At 43.1% G+C, this 17,305-nt stretch overlaps 3 protein-coding genes across 3 annotated transcripts in view; 1 reads left to right on the forward strand and 2 right to left on the reverse strand.

The window, feature by feature from the left end:
• The window catches only part of LOC109523818 (four and a half LIM domains protein 3-like), a 10,511-nt gene extending 3,462 nt beyond the window's left edge, over positions 1-7,049 (reverse strand). Inside the window, exons 1-2 of the mRNA XM_019883220.1 lie at positions 6,897-7,049; positions 20-192 (exon numbers count right to left, since the gene is read on the reverse strand). Of these exons, the coding sequence (XP_019738779.1) occupies positions 20-175 (156 nt within the window). The 5' untranslated portion in view covers positions 176-192; positions 6,897-7,049. The remainder of the gene's footprint in view (positions 1-19; positions 193-6,896) is intronic.
• LOC109523829 (ras-related GTP-binding protein C-like) lies at positions 6,950-13,706 on the reverse strand. The gene is made up of 8 exons (XM_019883233.1): positions 13,203-13,706; positions 12,605-12,808; positions 12,335-12,534; positions 9,895-10,009; positions 9,647-9,789; positions 9,432-9,580; positions 7,893-8,987; positions 6,950-6,977 (listed from the first exon to the last, which is right to left on the reverse strand). Exons 1-7 carry the CDS (start codon positions 13,380-13,382, stop codon positions 8,839-8,841), a joined length of 1,140 nt encoding a protein of 379 aa, XP_019738792.1. The 5' UTR covers positions 13,383-13,706; the 3' UTR covers positions 6,950-6,977; positions 7,893-8,838.
• On the forward strand, positions 13,697-17,151 carry ppt1 (palmitoyl-protein thioesterase 1 (ceroid-lipofuscinosis, neuronal 1, infantile)). Its single transcript, XM_019883232.1, has 10 exons — positions 13,697-13,787; positions 14,407-14,529; positions 15,358-15,467; positions 15,546-15,673; positions 15,744-15,814; positions 15,888-15,990; positions 16,080-16,170; positions 16,318-16,416; positions 16,496-16,567; positions 16,680-17,151. The coding sequence occupies exons 2-10, from the start codon at positions 14,415-14,417 to the stop codon at positions 16,800-16,802; spliced, it is 912 nt and encodes a 303-aa protein (XP_019738791.1). The 5' UTR covers positions 13,697-13,787; positions 14,407-14,414; the 3' UTR covers positions 16,803-17,151.
• The last annotated feature ends 154 nt before the right edge of the window (positions 17,152-17,305 follow it).

Here is a 17,305-nt window from a genome sequence, read left to right on the forward strand (position 1 = left end):
TAAAAAAAAGTCAGCTTACCTTAGAATTATGAGTGATTATTTCTTTACATTCCTGGCACGTATTGGCGTACAGGTGATCATAGCACGGGATGCAGTGGGGGTTGTCCTCCACCTGGATGTACTTGCGTCCGTAGAGGGACTCGTGGCAGTTCTTGCAGTCGAACCGATCGCTCATGATGTCAAGCCGACCTCCTGCGAACAAAGAATTCACAGTTTAGCAAACACTGTCAGCAGCACGAAGGCAAAGGGAGGATCGGGGGCGAGGGAGTTGGTCAAACACTCATAGAGATAGAAGGAAAGGAAAAAGGAAGGGAAGGGCCAACACAGCTGTCGCTTTCAAATACCGTGTTTTCCACACTAAAAGGTGCACTGGATTATGAGGCTCACCTTCAATAAATGGCCTATTTTGTAATTTTTCTCATATATTGGACGCACCGAATTATAAGACGCAATCTACAATGCATCCACTAGATGGAGCTACGCTCAAGGAAATGCCAACAGAACGATCAGATGTCAGTAAAACTTATTTAAGAAAGCAGCGACACAGTTCACTTAACCAACAGCAAGTTATAACATTGACTCGTTAACGTTGAACTCTCTTGCCGCTGCCCTACTTCCGTGTTTAACTGTGAAACCGATCGCCTTAAGTTTGAACTCTGCGTTGTTAGCATGTCTCTAGCAAGGAGCCATTTTGGGGTTGACATATTACCGCAATGACCATACACAAGGCGCATCGGATTTTAAGGCATGCTGTGAGCTTTTAAGAAAATGGAAGGCTTTTAGGTGTGCCTTTTAGTGCAGAAAATACGGTATTGTGAAGGTGAATTTCTCAACAAAAGGTGAGAAATAGAGAGAGAGAGAGAGAGAGAGAGAGAGAGAGAGAGAGAGAGAGAGAGAGAGAGAGAGAGAGAGAGAGAGAGAGAGAGAGAGAGAGAGAGAGAGAGAGAGAAGCAACATTTCTCAGTGAAATTCAGTTCAACACTCGACAGACATTTATGGTTAAATACTATAACCAAACAATATTACATGTTCACTGGTGGAGTTATCAATCAGTCAGGAATCGTAGTTTTAGCCTTTATTTGACCTCCAATTGTTTGGAGATTAATATTAGCATTGTTAGCCACGTGAGCCACCCTCCTTGATGGTTTAAGATAAGAAAACCTTTATTAGTAGAAAGTCATTTTAATGTAGCTCATGTGTGCGTTCATAAATACAAATACAATCTTACATCTGTAATTTGTACATCTGCCATCAGAATTTTTGTCTTTTTTTTTTTTCTTTTTAATGTGACAACATTTGGCGCATTACATTTACCAAGACCAGGCTGTTTGAGTTCCATCTTTTTACCCTAATTTGGGCACCATATGGCTTTGTTGTGGCTCTCTGACATCATAAAAGAGGAGATGACCTCAACAAAGTGCAGCTGAGAAACCAAAAGGCTCCGAAATGTTCCTTGGGGAACATGGAATGAGCCGAGACTTCCCTCCTAACTGCCTCAGTGGAAGACCCGAGTCGAAACAATGACACGACCCAGAGCTCACAAACTACCGAAGGCCTCATATATTTTTCTGAACATAAATGTTGCCTTTTATTATGAAGGCGGCTTGAAATAATGATCATTTACGAAAAGGCTTCCTGCTCTAGAATGCTGACCTTTACGGATACTGCGTTCAGCAGCTTTTTAAGTCTGCATTTGGTGTGTCAAAGAACTCATCTTTTACATCTCGTTTACATTCCGCATGTCTGCGCCGACATAAAATCCAGTAACCAACGATGCAGCTACTGTATATGAGATAAACATGCACGGAAAGATAAACAGTTTTCTTCTTGTCTTAGGAAGACACTGGAACGAGGGAAGATCATTTGAAAAGAGACTTCTTTAACCCTTTGGTATGGTCGTACTGGGAGTTAAGACAACCCTCCCTGCTGATAATGTTTCCTCTTGCTGGGTCCAAAAAAAAAAAAAAACATTCAGAGGAAAAAAAAAACCCAAAACGAGTCAAGTCAAAAAATCCCATCCTGTCCGTTTCGTGTCACACGGAGCATTGTGAGCGAGAAAACCCGTTCCGACTTCCCTCTGAAAATGTCTAAAAATGTCCATTTTCTATTCACGTTGACGCTTGACTGCGATCAATGGCCGCAACACAACAATGGCTTTCCTTCCGGACATAGTCCCCCCCCCCCATGTTTCTCGTCTTAAGTTCAGCCACAACAGATGCAAACATTGTGTGGGCTGCAGCTGTTGTCGTTAATTTTTTTTTACCCCCTCCCCATTGCGCATCCCAATGGATTCGTATGGGATTGATGCTACTGCAGACAAACAGCGGTATCAAATATTTGCTTTGCTGTTTATTTTGCTTGTCATTCACGCCAGATTGATCCATCACTATTCCAAACTACCCCACCCCAGAATGACTTTTTGCCTGACTGACTCAAACATGGCTGGAATTGTCACACCCATACTAAATGTGTGACTTAGGTGTGTGTGTATTAAAAAAAAATTAAAAAAAGAAAAAAAAAAAACGCCACCATAACAAAGTCACCCATCTCTCTCTTGAATGCCAGCCGAGCCACATCCAATATGGCTACCATATCTACACGTCGTATGGCGATGGTCCGGGCTGCCAACCCGGAAGTAAGTCCATGTTTGAGACGCCAGAGATAAACGAATCAATTTCACTCATCGATAACTGTATACTATTAACCATAATCATCTAAAAACAGACACGCGTATCTTCTTGGATATTTGTCTCACAATATTTCATTTTCACAAATTTTTATGCCTCTCAAGATAATTCGGTTGCGCGAGAGGCCGACAACGCCCCATAGCGCCATCTGCTGACCAGCCGACACTCCCCCCCCCGTGACTATTTCAACCATCACCTTGACGAGTGCACATGCTGCATTCAACAAAGTCCCTCCCACTGAGATATTTAGCAGAGTCCGCTTGGCTGCGAGGGCTTTGGAGCCAGAGTCAAATGGCAACATGTCTCCCGGGATAAGCCACTGAGAAGAATCCTGTCTAACGTCCCGGCGTGGTTCGCCGCTGTTGTTTTACTCGACAGCGACTTGACAGGTTTGTTACGACCGTAGCCAGGAAATCCACCCGCCCCACGCGCTCCGCTGGGGTCGCCGTTTATTTTCCCAGCGGAGGAATTCAGACAATTATTCCATGATGAAAACCGCTGTCGTGCGTAATAAAGTGCAGTTTTCATCAAGCGTGTACAGAACATGTGTCGAATCTGTGATAGCACATTTACGGATTGTAAATCAGTCTCGGCACCTTTTTGAGGAGAGTGTGGGGTGGTTCCATCATTATCCTGAGGCAGACACCCAAATTGGCCCACGTTTGGTTTAAAAAAAAAAAAAAAGCCTTTCCAGCACCATCAGTGATCACCATATGAAAGATTTTTAACCTGAAATGTTGATGCAAAACTTAAATTTCAAACCCATTTGGGGCGTAAATGGCGCATTTCATATCAAGGTGTAATTGTTTGCATCTGCGTGGTCTCTGGTTTACGACCACATTATTGTTGCACGGTTCTTTTCGTGGAAAATAGCAGCAGCAGCAGCACATCTTTGAACCTTTTCCAACTTGGCTGCAAATTATTAGGATATGCTGAGGAAATGGTATGAGAACAGAAACTCTTTGAGTGTTTTTCTTTTTTCCCCCCCCTAAGGTAACAATCGGCGCTTTCTTCTTTAATGTAACACCCGCCAAATGACCCAGAGCGGTACAGTCAGTAACAAAGTGGGGTTATAATTACCTCCCAAAATTCAACTGTTTATTCCCACAGAGGAATAGATTTGGAGGGGGTTTAACGGCTTTCTCCGGCTCAGCACAGTCCAGATATTGTTTGGCTCTCGACTTCCACACCCTTGACTTTGGGGAGGGGGCGGGGGTGGGGGTGAAAGAGAATATTGATGGAAGTGCGCACACAATGCTGGCGTCCCATCGAGGAGCCCTGCCTGCAGCTCTGGAGGAAAAGTGACACCCTCGGGTTTGCAAAGTGCTAACAGTAAAAACAAAGAAACAAAGCTGCTCTCTTGCAGCCATCAGATGACTGCACCACCAGTACAATGTGCTGTTGTTTGCGGCCCCTTGACGCCACTTGTACGTGCACACACACAAAAAACACAATTCGGGTAACACCAATTAAGAAAGGCAACTCTGAACTGAAAAAAAAAAATGGACAGTGTATTATACGCATATTTTTTCAAGTAACCTGTCGCTACAAATAACAGTAATTGGTTAAAAAACAAAAACAAAAAAACACTCATTTGTAAAGTGAAATGTATTGCAGGGTGTCTGACGAACGCCAAAATGAATCACCGAATAGACCGCAGAGATGGAGGGTGAGGGGGGGCAGCTTCACATTCACCTTCAGAGGAACAGGTGAAGTGATGTGAATCAATTAGAGATCATCATCCACTCAAGGCAAACGTTACCAGCTGAAATGCTGACTATAGACAATTTAAAAAAATAATAATAATAAAAAGATTTTCCAAGCAACTGTTTTGTCACAGCGGGGTGTCCGCTTTAGGTCTTGGGTGTTAACGTCACAAGTGCTTGTTATCTGAGAGACGCAGCCTGGAGGAACGCTCGGGCTATTTGATTTGTTTGTCTTTCATTTGGAAGTTGCTTGTGTGCCGCGCAGACTTTTTGAGTTGGAGGTGTTTCTTTCGCCTATAAATGGTTACGGCAAAAGGCAAGACGTCAAACCTGCACAAGAGGGAAGTTATGCAAGAGGGATGAATAAAATTTTTGTTTTTTTTTCCAGTTTGGGGAGTATATTTCTTCTTTTCATTTGGTTCCAGAGAGTTGGAGAACATTTATGTTGTACGTCTTTTAATCTTTTGAACTTGAGCTATGATGTCTACAAGCACAGGATTTATTGTTTCTTTGCTTTTTAACTGTCTTTTGGGGGCTTACTGTGATACAACAAGTAGTATTTAGAGAAAAGTAACTTTCGAAGGGAGGGAAGGTGGGAGGTGAATACACCCACATACGAAAAGGGAGTACAGTATCCCAATGTTTTTTGTTTTTGTCCGTGCTGTCACTTGTTGACAAAGCTAAGCTTGAGTATATTATTGTTATTTTTACTATTCACGCTTGTTTGAGATTTAAAAATGCTCTAAAAAAGTACTTCAAACACTGCCTTGAAAAAAATAGTTTTATGATGTACATGACATGAATTTGGCCAGGCTATATTTTCCTGCCTGATTTCAGTTGCTACGCGAAGCAAATCTGTTGCTGCCATATTTCATATTGAAGAAATACTCATATTGGCATGCATTGTTCCTATCATTCGGACAGGATAGTATTCGCTCTTCTCCACTGAATATTCTGGGTCAGTCTCAACTTTTTTCCCCCAATGTAAGAATTTCAGAGGAATGTGACTGCGGTCAAGACATGGCAAAATTATGCAGCTCTGAGAAACGAGTAGGAAAAGAACATTTTTCTTCCCGCCCTGTTTTATTTAAGAGCAAACCCAATTACTGTGTGAAACAAATGACAACACCTCTTCGGAAAGAGAAATGGAATGCCTGCAGGAGTTTCACCCAAATGGCACAAGAACAAGATGCTGGTGTGATGCTGGATGGAAACTATGAACCTGATGGATGATTTTCTTAAGGGAGAGGAGGGGTTTGGGGGCATCGAGCATAAGAGACATGATGTCATTTTAACTCACACTTATGAATTAGCTCTAAACATGTTTTAAAGAATAATTTGTCTTGTAAAAAAGAGAAAGCAGGAGACTATTTTCTCTCAAATACTTCCATTATGACTCTCGTAAAAAAAAAGAAAAAAACAACAACACTTTAATTAAAATACTAAATGATATAAGATTGAACACTGACGCAGGGAAGGTGTCAGTTCTCATCTTATTGGATCTCAGTGCAACGTTTGACATGGTACACTGTTAAACAGGCTGGAAATTTTGGTTGGACTAAATGGAACAGTCCTAAAATGATTCAGGTCCTACTTGGAGAAAAGTTATTTGGTGACCATTGGAAGTTTTAAATCTGATCAAATGGTCATTAGATGCGGGGTTCCTCAAGGGTCAGTCACTGGTACCATTTTGTCCAGTCTGTATATGCTACCCTTATCAATGCTTTTCTCTTCAGTAAACTTGATTATTGCAACGGTCTTCTGACTGGACTCCCTCAGAAGAGCATCAAACAGCTGCAGCTCATCCAGAACGCTGCAGCTGGGGTCCTTACCAGAGCAAAGAGATCAGAATAGTTTACTCAAGTCCTAAAGACTTACACTGGGACCCACTACATTTCACATTTCATTTCCCTTTAAATGTTGTAGCTTGCCTCTAAATGTGGCCTTTATTGTTTTTGTAACTACTGTATATGGATCATACTAAGTTACCTTGCGTATGAATACCCACTATAAATAAAGCTGCCTTGCCTTGCCTTGCCTTTAGTAGTAATAGTCCAAACATAAGCTGCCTTGCCTTGCCTTTAGTAGTAATAGTCCAAACACTTCTGACACACATTTTAGCCCCCCTCCAACTACCTCAGAACATTTCCATATTCTCAAGAAAGGACATCCTTTCGGGCGCATCCTGGATGGCCAGAGTTACATGGTTGACTTCAAAATGCACCAAAAATGTGTATATGTGATTGTCTTTTATATATTTGCTAAAACTGAATAAAAAGGGATTTAAAAATAAAAGACACGAGTGAAAGACGCCAAATGAACGATTGAGCACACTTTTACATTGGGAATGAAGGCGTTAAAAACCACGCATACGCAATCAGTGTGCATCGAGGTTTCAGAATTAATATAAGACGATCGTACATCACATCATGTAGAGATTCAAAGTAAAGGCATCTTCGTTATCGTCCCAATATACAAACTAATAAATAATGTTGGACTTTACCTTTCTTTGCGCATCTGAAGGCAGCGGGCAGCGTTTCTCAGCCGGGTCTTTTGTTCCACCCTGACCGAGTGTGTGTTGCCCCTGTTGACAAAATGACAACTAATTACAGCCCTGCGTGGGTTCCTCTGGGGCTCGCTTGCGTCGAGTTTGCACACTGACTTGAAACGGGCTCTTCGGATGCGTAAAAAAAAAAAAAAAACGCCAAGCATTCCTCTCAAGCACCGCCCCCTTTTTTTTTTTGTCCCTTCTCTGCATCGTCTCGACCTCCTGTTGGCTCCTCGGCGGGAGTTCCCACTCCGAGGAGGCAGATCGTTTGTGGCAAATGAGTGCGCGTCGAGATAATTAGACGTACAGAGAGCTTGTGAGAAAATCAGCTGGCTCCCAACTGCCACTTAAGTGTTTGTTGACTACAATCATTCCATATGGAAGCTGTGGGAGCATTCCGCAATAATTATCCCAGCTTCAACCCCCTTCGCGTATCAGTTGCACCCCCCCCCCCCATTCCATTTCCCCCACTTTGTTGTATTTATTTTGTTTAAATACACAAGTGTGGCTTATTTCTTTATCGGTCTGGGCAGGAAGTGTGGAGGTCACGAATTATGCTTCTTTTAATTAAATGTGCGTGAACGTGTATGTGGACCGCAGATCAGATGAATGAGCATATGCAGGTGGATTTTGAAAACGCTGAAGTATGCTGCCATCTTCTGTCCAAACCTGCAAATTACAGTACTTTACGCTCTATAAGGCCAATGCAGGGCCATGTCCCACGAGAAAAGTCTCTTCTCAAGGTAATGGACAAGGACAAGTGGACTGGAGACATGAGGACTGACATGCAGCTATGCCCTATTTCAACAACCCCAACATATCTCCAAGAGCACCAAGGCCTTGATAAAGGAGCTGAGGGTAAAGGTGACTGTCTACCCATACTTCAATATTGAGCATCTGAGGAGCATCCTGAAAAGAAGAGTGGAGAAGCAAAAGTGATTTAACACTCACCATGAGGTCATTCTGGAGAAGTCTCATCGGGTTCCAGTGGCTTGCGAATCTCTGGCGAAATCCATGACCAAAAGGGATGCTGCAGTGTTGGGGGAGGGAAAAAAAATGGTCGCCAAACTAATTATTGACTCTGAGCACAATTTGGACCGTTTCACTTACGGGTTTACTCACTTTTGTTGCCGGTTATTTCACTGTCAACGGTTGTGTGGAGTTATTTTGAGGGCACAGTAGATTTACAGTACAGATATACAAACTGTACATGAACTACTTTACCATGTAGCAGTGTGATTTCTACAGCATTGTTGAATGAAAAGACGTAATATTGACCAAAACTGCGATCAGTGTACTCACTTTCAGCAACCTGAGATAAAGCCTAACCTTGTCCACTCTCGAGAGCTAAGAAAAGGCTGCAACTATTTCCATGTAATGTAATACATGTACAATTTTGGTCTCAAATTTATTTTTCCAATGAGCATCAGCAATAATCAAATAAGAATAAAAGCAAAATCAGAAGATCACCTTCAATCAACAAAATAGAAATGTTTTTATTAAAAGAAGCTATGTACAGTAAAAAAAAAAATAATCATGGCCTTTGGAATTTTCTATTTGGCCTTCGAAAAATGTAAAGCCCCTGTATTATTAGGACATAGCATCCAGGGAAACGCAGAGTGTGTGAACCCCCTTCAGGTTAACTATTTCAAAGAGAGACAAGAACAAACAAAGCCGAGCGCAATGGGAAGCCCCTCCAAATATGTCGCGCTGCGCAACAAACCGGCTGAGTAGGTACACAAAGCTGACAGCATCTTCAAAGCGATGAATTGTACATAACATGGGAGACCATATGCCATGGATGCATACCCTGGAATTTTGACAAACCTGCCTCCCCCACCGTGGCACTAAACAAGGCAACAAAAACGGGGAGGTCATAGCATTTTTGCTATTGCGTTTAGAGGCCGTTCCCATTTAGCGCAGCAAATTTCGGGCTGCCGCTGGACGAGTCTGATCCCTTCAAGACGCCACTTTGGTTGGCTGCAGCAACTTCAAACACCTCGTGGATGGCGTTTCGGAAACAGTGAAAATTGTACTCGATGAGACCTGCGGCGAGGGAGAGATTTTACAACTCAAATTTGCGGGAAAAACTTTTTGATCCATAAATGTGACATGAAAACGCACGTAGGAAAAGGTCATTAAATATGACGTAAACTCACTCGCAATATTAGGTCGACTTTCACAACAACAGTAAATTATGCTTTGACAAAAATAACGATGCTCACTTTTGTGCTGCAGTTGTATTTTTATGATATTTTCAATAATTGTACTCCCGTCATCAAATTAAATAAGTCAACCAAAATATTACAAAACCTCTTTTCAGTATGCGGAGAATGAAGACATTGCTGATTTGATCGATTACAAATGATCAATCACTGCTATCTGCGTCACACGGCACCTGCGCCGCTGTTAGCGTGCTACCAGCTGACAGTTAAAGGCCGCCATGTGAAACTAGAATACAAAACATTTGTATTGCGCTAAGTTACACACCTTTCCTCTCAAAACTCTCCTCTCTGAGGATACAAACGAGCGCGAGGAACTTTGTGACCTGTTTCAAATAAAGCACGGTGGTGTTGTTCAGCTTGATGATGGCCAAAGACTCCTTGTCGTAGGCACAGCCGCTGCCATCGTCCAGCAGCCTGCCGAGGGAGAAGAAATGTGGAATCCATCGAAGGAACAAGGGTCTCGGCGAATTCACATCTTACCCGTAAATGCACGAGACGTCAATGACAACATCGATCATGTCGCAGCAGAGCTCATAACACTGCATGTCCACAGGAGAGCTGTCTGTGGCGATGTAAATCTTGCTGACGACATCAAACAGGAAGGCCTTCTCGATCCCGGAATGCTACCAACACATGACGGGTTCAGGAGAGGATATATTTTTCAGCTTTTTCACACAAGGAAAAACAGGATGGGAGGGAGGAGGGGGAGGAAAAAAAAAGCCGCATACAGATATGAAAATGTTTAGGAGGTTCTCCAAAGTTGGCAATTGAGGGATGAGCTTCTGGACTACTTTGCTGAAGGCCTCGAAAATGGAGTGGTCGTAGATGCTGGTCAAGTAGAAGCTAAGGAAGGAACAGAAGGACATTTAAGACACCAAACAAGTCTGCCAATCATTTGATGTTAAGTAGACAATCCTCCGTTATCTATTCATTCATTCATGCATTCATTCATTTACCGATCCGCTTTATCCTGACAAGGGTCATGGGAGTGCTGGAGCCTATCCCAGCCGTCTTCGGGCAGTAGGCTGGGACACCCTGAACCGGTTGCCAGCCAATTGCAGGGCACACAGAAACGAACAACCATCCGTGCTCACACTCACCCCTAGGGACAATTTTGAGTGTTCAATCAGCCTGTCATGCATGTTTTTGTAATGTGGGAGGAAACCGGAGTACCCGAAGAAAACCCACGCAGGCCCGGGGAGAACATGCAAACTCCACACAGGGAGGTCGGAACTGGAATTGAACCCGGTACCTCTGCACCGGGCCACACTCCTGTATCCATTCTCTTCATTATTCTCGTCAGGAAAGAATACAAATGGGTTTGTTAACGCTTTAATATCTTTAATTTTGGAGAATATTCTGGATGCACTCATAATCTATAATGTATCATAAGGGGGGGTGGTGGGGGGGAAACAAAACAAAATGGTTCTCTATGTACCGTGTGTCAAGAGATCAAAATTCCTAATGCGGGTTTTACATGCCGTGCAAGATAGTAGAGTACCTTAGGAAAGTGCTCAGGTCCACTCTGATCCCAGAAAAAAAACAACACTTTTTTCTTTTTTCAAGCCAAGCTGATCCAGCAACTTTAAACAAAAACCGAGAACAGCCAAAAGCAGAGCTTCTAACTTTCATCCTTCCTGTTTTCCTATCACCCACTCTCACCCCCTGCTTTCCCCTCGCTGTGTCAGCGGCCTCACCAGCAAACAAGCGCCGATCAAAGCGCTTTTTAAATTTACTTTCCGAGGAGGAATGGATCAACGGAATCATGAGGTAAGCCGAAAAGCGATTCCTAGGAATGAAATTACTGGGAAGGAGTTTCATCTGAGCCGCTTCACCGTAAAGCAGCATCGTCTCATCATCCATCGCTTACCTGAGGTGAACTTTCTCGAGACTGGCGTCCGCGAGGTCATCGTTGGCCCGCTGATGAATGTCTCTTTGTGTTTCTATTTTGTGATCATCGGAAAGGCCGTCAACTTTATGGATGAACACCTCAAAGTTGATATCAGGTTTGACTTTGTAGGCTCTTGACACCGTCACTTGCAGCTTTTCAAGAGAAAGTTGGCAATTGAGGGATGAGCTTCTGGACTACTTTGCTGAAGGCCTCGAAAATGGAGTGGTCGTAGATGCTGGTCAAGTAGAAGCTAAGGAAGGAACAGAAGGACATTTAAGACACCAAACAAGTCTGCCAATCATTTGATGTTAAGTAGACAATCCTCCGTTATCTATTCATTCATTCATGCATTCATTCATTTACCGATCCGCTTTATCCTGACAAGGGTCATGGGAGTGCTGGAGCCTATCCCAGCCGTCTTCGGGCAGTAGGCTGGGACACCCTGAACCGGTTGCCAGCCAATTGCAGGGCACACAGAAACGAACAACCATCCGTGCTCACACTCACCCCTAGGGACAATTTTGAGTGTTCAATCAGCCTGTCATGCATGTTTTTGTAATGTGGGAGGAAACCGGAGTACCCGAAGAAAACCCACGCAGGCCCGGGGAGAACATGCAAACTCCACACAGGGAGGTCGGAACTGGAATTGAACCCGGTACCTCTGCACCGGGCCACACTCCTGTATCCATTCTCTTCATTATTCTCGTCAGGAAAGAATACAAATGGGTTTGTTAACGCTTTAATATCTTTAATTTTGGAGAATATTCTGGATGCACTCATAATCTATAATGTATCATAAGGGGGGGTGGTGGGGGGGAAACAAAACAAAATGGTTCTCTATGTACCGTGTGTCAAGAGATCAAAATTCCTAATGCGGGTTTTACATGCCGTGCAAGATAGTAGAGTACCTTAGGAAAGTGCTCAGGTCCACTCTGATCCCAGAAAAAAAACAACACTTTTTTCTTTTTTCAAGCCAAGCTGATCCAGCAACTTTAAACAAAAACCGAGAACAGCCAAAAGCAGAGCTTCTAACTTTCATCCTTCCTGTTTTCCTATCACCCACTCTCACCCCCTGCTTTCCCCTCGCTGTGTCAGCGGCCTCACCAGCAAACAAGCGCCGATCAAAGCGCTTTTTAAATTTACTTTCCGAGGAGGAATGGATCAACGGAATCATGAGGTAAGCCGAAAAGCGATTCCTAGGAATGAAATTACTGGGAAGGAGTTTCATCTGAGCCGCTTCACCGTAAAGCAGCATCGTCTCATCATCCATCGCTTACCTGAGGTGAACTTTCTCGAGACTGGCGTCCGCGAGGTCATCGTTGGCCCGCTGATGAATGTCTCTTTGTGTTTCTATTTTGTGATCGTCGGAAAGGCCGTCAACTTTATGGATGAACACCTCAAAGTTGATATCAGGTTTGACTTTGTAGGCTCTTGACACCGTCACTTGCAGCTTTTCAAGAGCCTCCATGTAATCATCCTAAGAACAGGGGACAAAGGAAAAGCTGTTTTATTTGAGCCTTGTAACTCAAGATTTAGTCATATCTCACCTGAGCGTCAATGACAAAGATCAATGCGCCTGTTCCATTGAAGATCATCTCACTGTCAAACGTAGGGTCACAGAAATCCACTTGGCCTGGAAAGTCCCAGATTTGGAAGTTGATAAAGGAGCTGCTGGAGATGTCATCCTTGCAAATTTTGTTGGTGCTCTCCAGAAACAAAGTCTCATTCGGTGACATTTTGTGGAAAACCACCTGAGAAAAAAGAAAAAAAAAAGAAATGTCGTTGGTCAATTCAGTCAAAGGTTACCTTCACTCAGTTGAAAAAGTGCTTTCCATTCACCATAGCACAGTACAAAAAAAATAAGTGTTCACATAGTATTTTTTTTTGCAACTGTAGACACAAAGTATATATATTTTTAATCAAATAAATTCTTGAATAAGTGGGGATATACCACAAATTAGCGTTTTTTGTTTAAAATATCTTGGAAAACCCACACGGGTTATGTAATTACCAACATCTGTATCCAATTCACTTTTTAATATTTCAAAAGGACGCTGTAAAATTGTACAGGAACTCGTGTGCTTTATTAAAACAATAACCGGTCGCTTTAACTTAAAATATATCGAGGATACATTTTGAATTGACCTTCTGAATGGACGACTTTCCGCTGCGCCTCCGTCCCATCAGCAGGATCCTCGGCTGGTCAGCTGACACGGGGCTCTCCTCCATGTCTGCTTCCTCCAGCCCGTATCCAAAACTTTTGGGGAACGAGCCTACGATATCGTAACTCCCGGTTAACTCTGGCTCTTCGAACTGTATCGACATCGTGGACTTTGTCGAATAAACCCAAACCACTTTAATGACACAAACTCACCGGAGTGTGAGCAGTATTTCAACTGGCTCAACGATCCGACGAGGAATGATGTCGATAATGTTCTGCGCGAGCTAGCATGGCAAGCTAAATTAGCCGACACACTACGTCCGGTGAAAATGTGTAAACATCACATTAAACCGATTTATATCTTCTTGGTGTGCAAGTTAAACTAGACCGACGGATTAAAGTGTCATTATGTCATAAAAAGTCAAATGAATACGGGCTAAAGTTCGGCTGTACAAATTCAGTCACAAGTCTGGCCACTTTTGCTACGGGACCCCTCCCCTTCGCTCTGATTGGCTGGTCAGCCTACCAGTCGTCACGTGATAAGAAGCTATCTGAAGATTTCAAGAACGGTGAGTATAGCTTGCAAACACAATTTGATATCTCCGGTGTTAAGATTTGTTTTATCTGCGCTAATAACAACAGTGTGTTTTATTCGCCGTGGTTATGCTTCTGTACGTGTGGGGGGAAGAAAAACATCAGAGGCGCGAGTTTGTGCAATCCGTCACTGTGCGACGAACAAATAAGGCCCTGCGAAAACCAAAACCACAAACTGTTAACGGCCACAACGTGCGCCTTGTGAACCACAGATAAAGTCAATGTGATATCACCACGTTTGATTAAAATATCATCATATTGTGTTTCCCAACCTTTATTGCGCCATGGCACATATTTTTTTTAAAAAATCGCATTGCACACCAAGAAGAATGTCATAAAATGTACTGTAAAACACTGAAACGATGGTGCTCATGAAATCCGACCGTGTTTAGTTGGAACACACAAAGCTATTACAGTTGCATGAATAGCAGCAAGTAGATATAACTACAATTAACCTATCATCTAGTGGAAGAGCATTTAATTATTCCACCTGTCACAATAGGTCACCACCATAGATAGGTGAATATTCATTATGTATATAATTTTGGGACCAATCGTGATGGGGAAAACACAGATATAATTCATGCATTCCAGGTTCCAAGATGACACTGGTTGTGCTGTGGTTCCTCCTGGTGGCTCCAATGATGCTGGTTGCAAGCAGGCCCGCTCAAGATTCCATCAATGGGACAGTACCTCTGGTTATGTGGCATGGGATGGGTGAGTACAGTACAGTACTCAAATTGTGTTGTCAACAAAAAAATATATATGCACAGTTGTATAAGATGCCCGAGGAATGGAGGAGAAGTGTGCTGGGACCCATTTTAAAGAACAAGGGAGATGTGCAGAGTTGGAGTAACCACAGACGAATAAAGTTGAGCCATACATTGAAACTATGGGAAAGAGTAGTTGAAGCTAGACTAAAAGCAGAAGTGAGCATTTGTGAGCAGCAGTATGGTTTCATGCCAAAAAAAAAAAGAATACTACAGATGCAGTATTTGCTTTATGGGTGTTGATATAGAAGTACAGTGAAGGTCAGAGGGAACTGCATCGTGTCTATTGTAGATCTGGAGAAAGCGTATGACAGAGTGCCCAGAGAAGAACTGTGGTATTGTATGAGGAAGTCTGGGGTGACAGAGAAGTACATTAGAGCAGTGCAGGACATGTGTGATGACAGTAAGACAGTGGTGAGGTGTGCTGTCGGTGTGATGGAGGAATTCAAGGTGGAGGTAGGACTTCACCAGGGGTCAGCTCTGAGCCCCTTCATATTCGCTATGGAATCTCCATGACGATGATGTTTGCAGATGACATTGTTATCTGTGGTGAGAGCAGGGAACAGCTGGAGGAGAAACGAGACGAAGGCAACAGATTCGCTGTGGCGACCCCTGAAGGGAAAAGCCGAAAGGAAAAAAAAAATTAGTCAGTAAAATCGAATAGGCTCCAATACAAAAGTTCGTACCGCATCACAGTAATCTCATACCTGTTACCTGCAGTTCTGTACTTGATTTTTATTTATTTTTTAAGTATGGTAACTCTTCCTGTGTCCAGGTGACAATTGCTGCAACCCGCTCAGCATGGGAGGAATGAAGAAAATGATCGAACAGGAGATTCCGGGAATTTATGTGCTTTCATTAATGATCGGCAGTAATATTGTGCAGGTACCGTTCTATGGCCTTCAGTTTCAGTTTTAAATTGCTTGCACGATCACGAGGATGTCTTTAATATTTCGCTCACAGGACACCACAAATGGATTCTTCATGAATGTCAATGAGCAGGTCTCATTGGTGTGCAGTCAGCTGGCCCGGGACCCTCATTTAAAGGGAGGATATAACGCGATGGGATTCTCACAGGGGGCGCAATTTCTGTATGTAACTACTCGGACATGCTCATGACACAAAAAGGGTTTGACGTAACAAATCGCTTCCCTTGCGCAGGAGAGCCGTGGCACAGCGATGCCCTTCTCCACCGATGAAGACGTACATCTCTGTCGGGGGCCAGCAACAAGGTATGAAAATCCACCACAGCCAAGAGTCGTTCAAGCCCAAACGCATCCACGGCGAGTAACGTACGATCCTCAGGTGTGTACGGGCTGCCGAGGTGCCCGGGAGAGTCATCTCACATCTGCGACATGATCCGAAAGGCCCTTAACACCGAAGCTTACACCGACGTGGTTCAGAAACAGTAAAATGTCTTAAGTTCTCCATTTTGACGTTCATTTGATCCACTCACAGCCACATTTGAAGCAGCTTTGACCATCTTGCCTTTTTCAGTCTGGTGCAGGCCCAGTACTGGCATGACCCTTTAAATGACGACCTGTACAAGAAGCACAGTCTCTTCCTGGCGGATATCAACCAGGAGAGGGTCAGTATGTTGTATTGTAAAGTGTCCTTGGGTATTTTGAAAGGCGCTTATAAATAAAATGTATTATTATTATTATTGTTGTTACGAAAATAGTGAATGGAGCAAAAGTTATGAATCACGTTATGACCCCCAAATTCTGTTTTCAAGGTTGTAAACGAGACTTACAAGAAAAATCTTCAGACGCTGGACAAGTTTGTCATGGTTAAGTTTCTGCATGACACGGTGGTGGATCCTGTTGATTCGGAGGTGAGGTACCGAACGTCCCTTCGGATGTGCAGCCTCGTTTCGTTTCGGGACTAACAACCCTCAACTCTTCTTTTCAAAGTGGTTTGGCTTCTTGAAAACGGGTCAGGCCAAAGAGACTGAAACGCTGCAGGAGAGTATACTGTACAAAGAGGTGTGTGTGCAAGGTTATCTTGTGACAGAGCTGTTTTTGCATACGTACGACATAGAATCACTTCCAGCAGTTTTAGTCGGAGTAACAAATTCAAATGTTTGTCCTGACGTAGGATCGCCTGGGCCTGGCTGCCATGGACAAGGCAGGAAAGCTGATTTTTCTTGCAACAGAAGGGGACCACCTGCAGTTTACTAGAGAATGGTTCAATGCAAACCTGCTGCCTTACTTGCGCTGAGAGGGAGGGAAGGAAAAAAAAAAAAGGGAATGCAGAAAGTATAGCATTCCCCACCATTGCACTGATCTGTAGCCTGTTGTTGGTGAACGGTAAAGCCAATTTGTACCAGTCTTCTGTGGTCTTATTTCCTTTGTGAAATATTTTTTTTATTCGGTTAAAATTTGCTTTTGGAATGTTAAGAACCTTTTACAAGATTAAGAGAGTTGCTGTTGACATGTGCTTCTAAATCCAAATAAAGACGAGAATGTTATTGCAACGTTTTAATGATCTCTCCGGTACTAATGAGCAGTAATCTGATTGTGAAACCAACTCCCTCCCCACACACACACAAAAAACAACAAAAAAAAAACCACCAAAAAAAGTAAAAGAGACAATACACACAAAAAACAACAAAAAAAAACCACCAAAAAAAGTAAAAGAGACAATATAAAAGACAATCCACAGCTTCCAAGTGCTGATGAACCAAATGGTACAGACATGGGTCTTGGAGCAAGTCGTCAAGT

Source organism: Hippocampus comes, unplaced genomic scaffold (assembly GCF_001891065.2).
Source record: "Hippocampus comes isolate QL1 unplaced genomic scaffold, H_comes_QL1_v1.1 scaffold87, whole genome shotgun sequence".
Taxonomy (NCBI): Eukaryota; Metazoa; Chordata; class Actinopteri; order Syngnathiformes; family Syngnathidae; genus Hippocampus; species Hippocampus comes.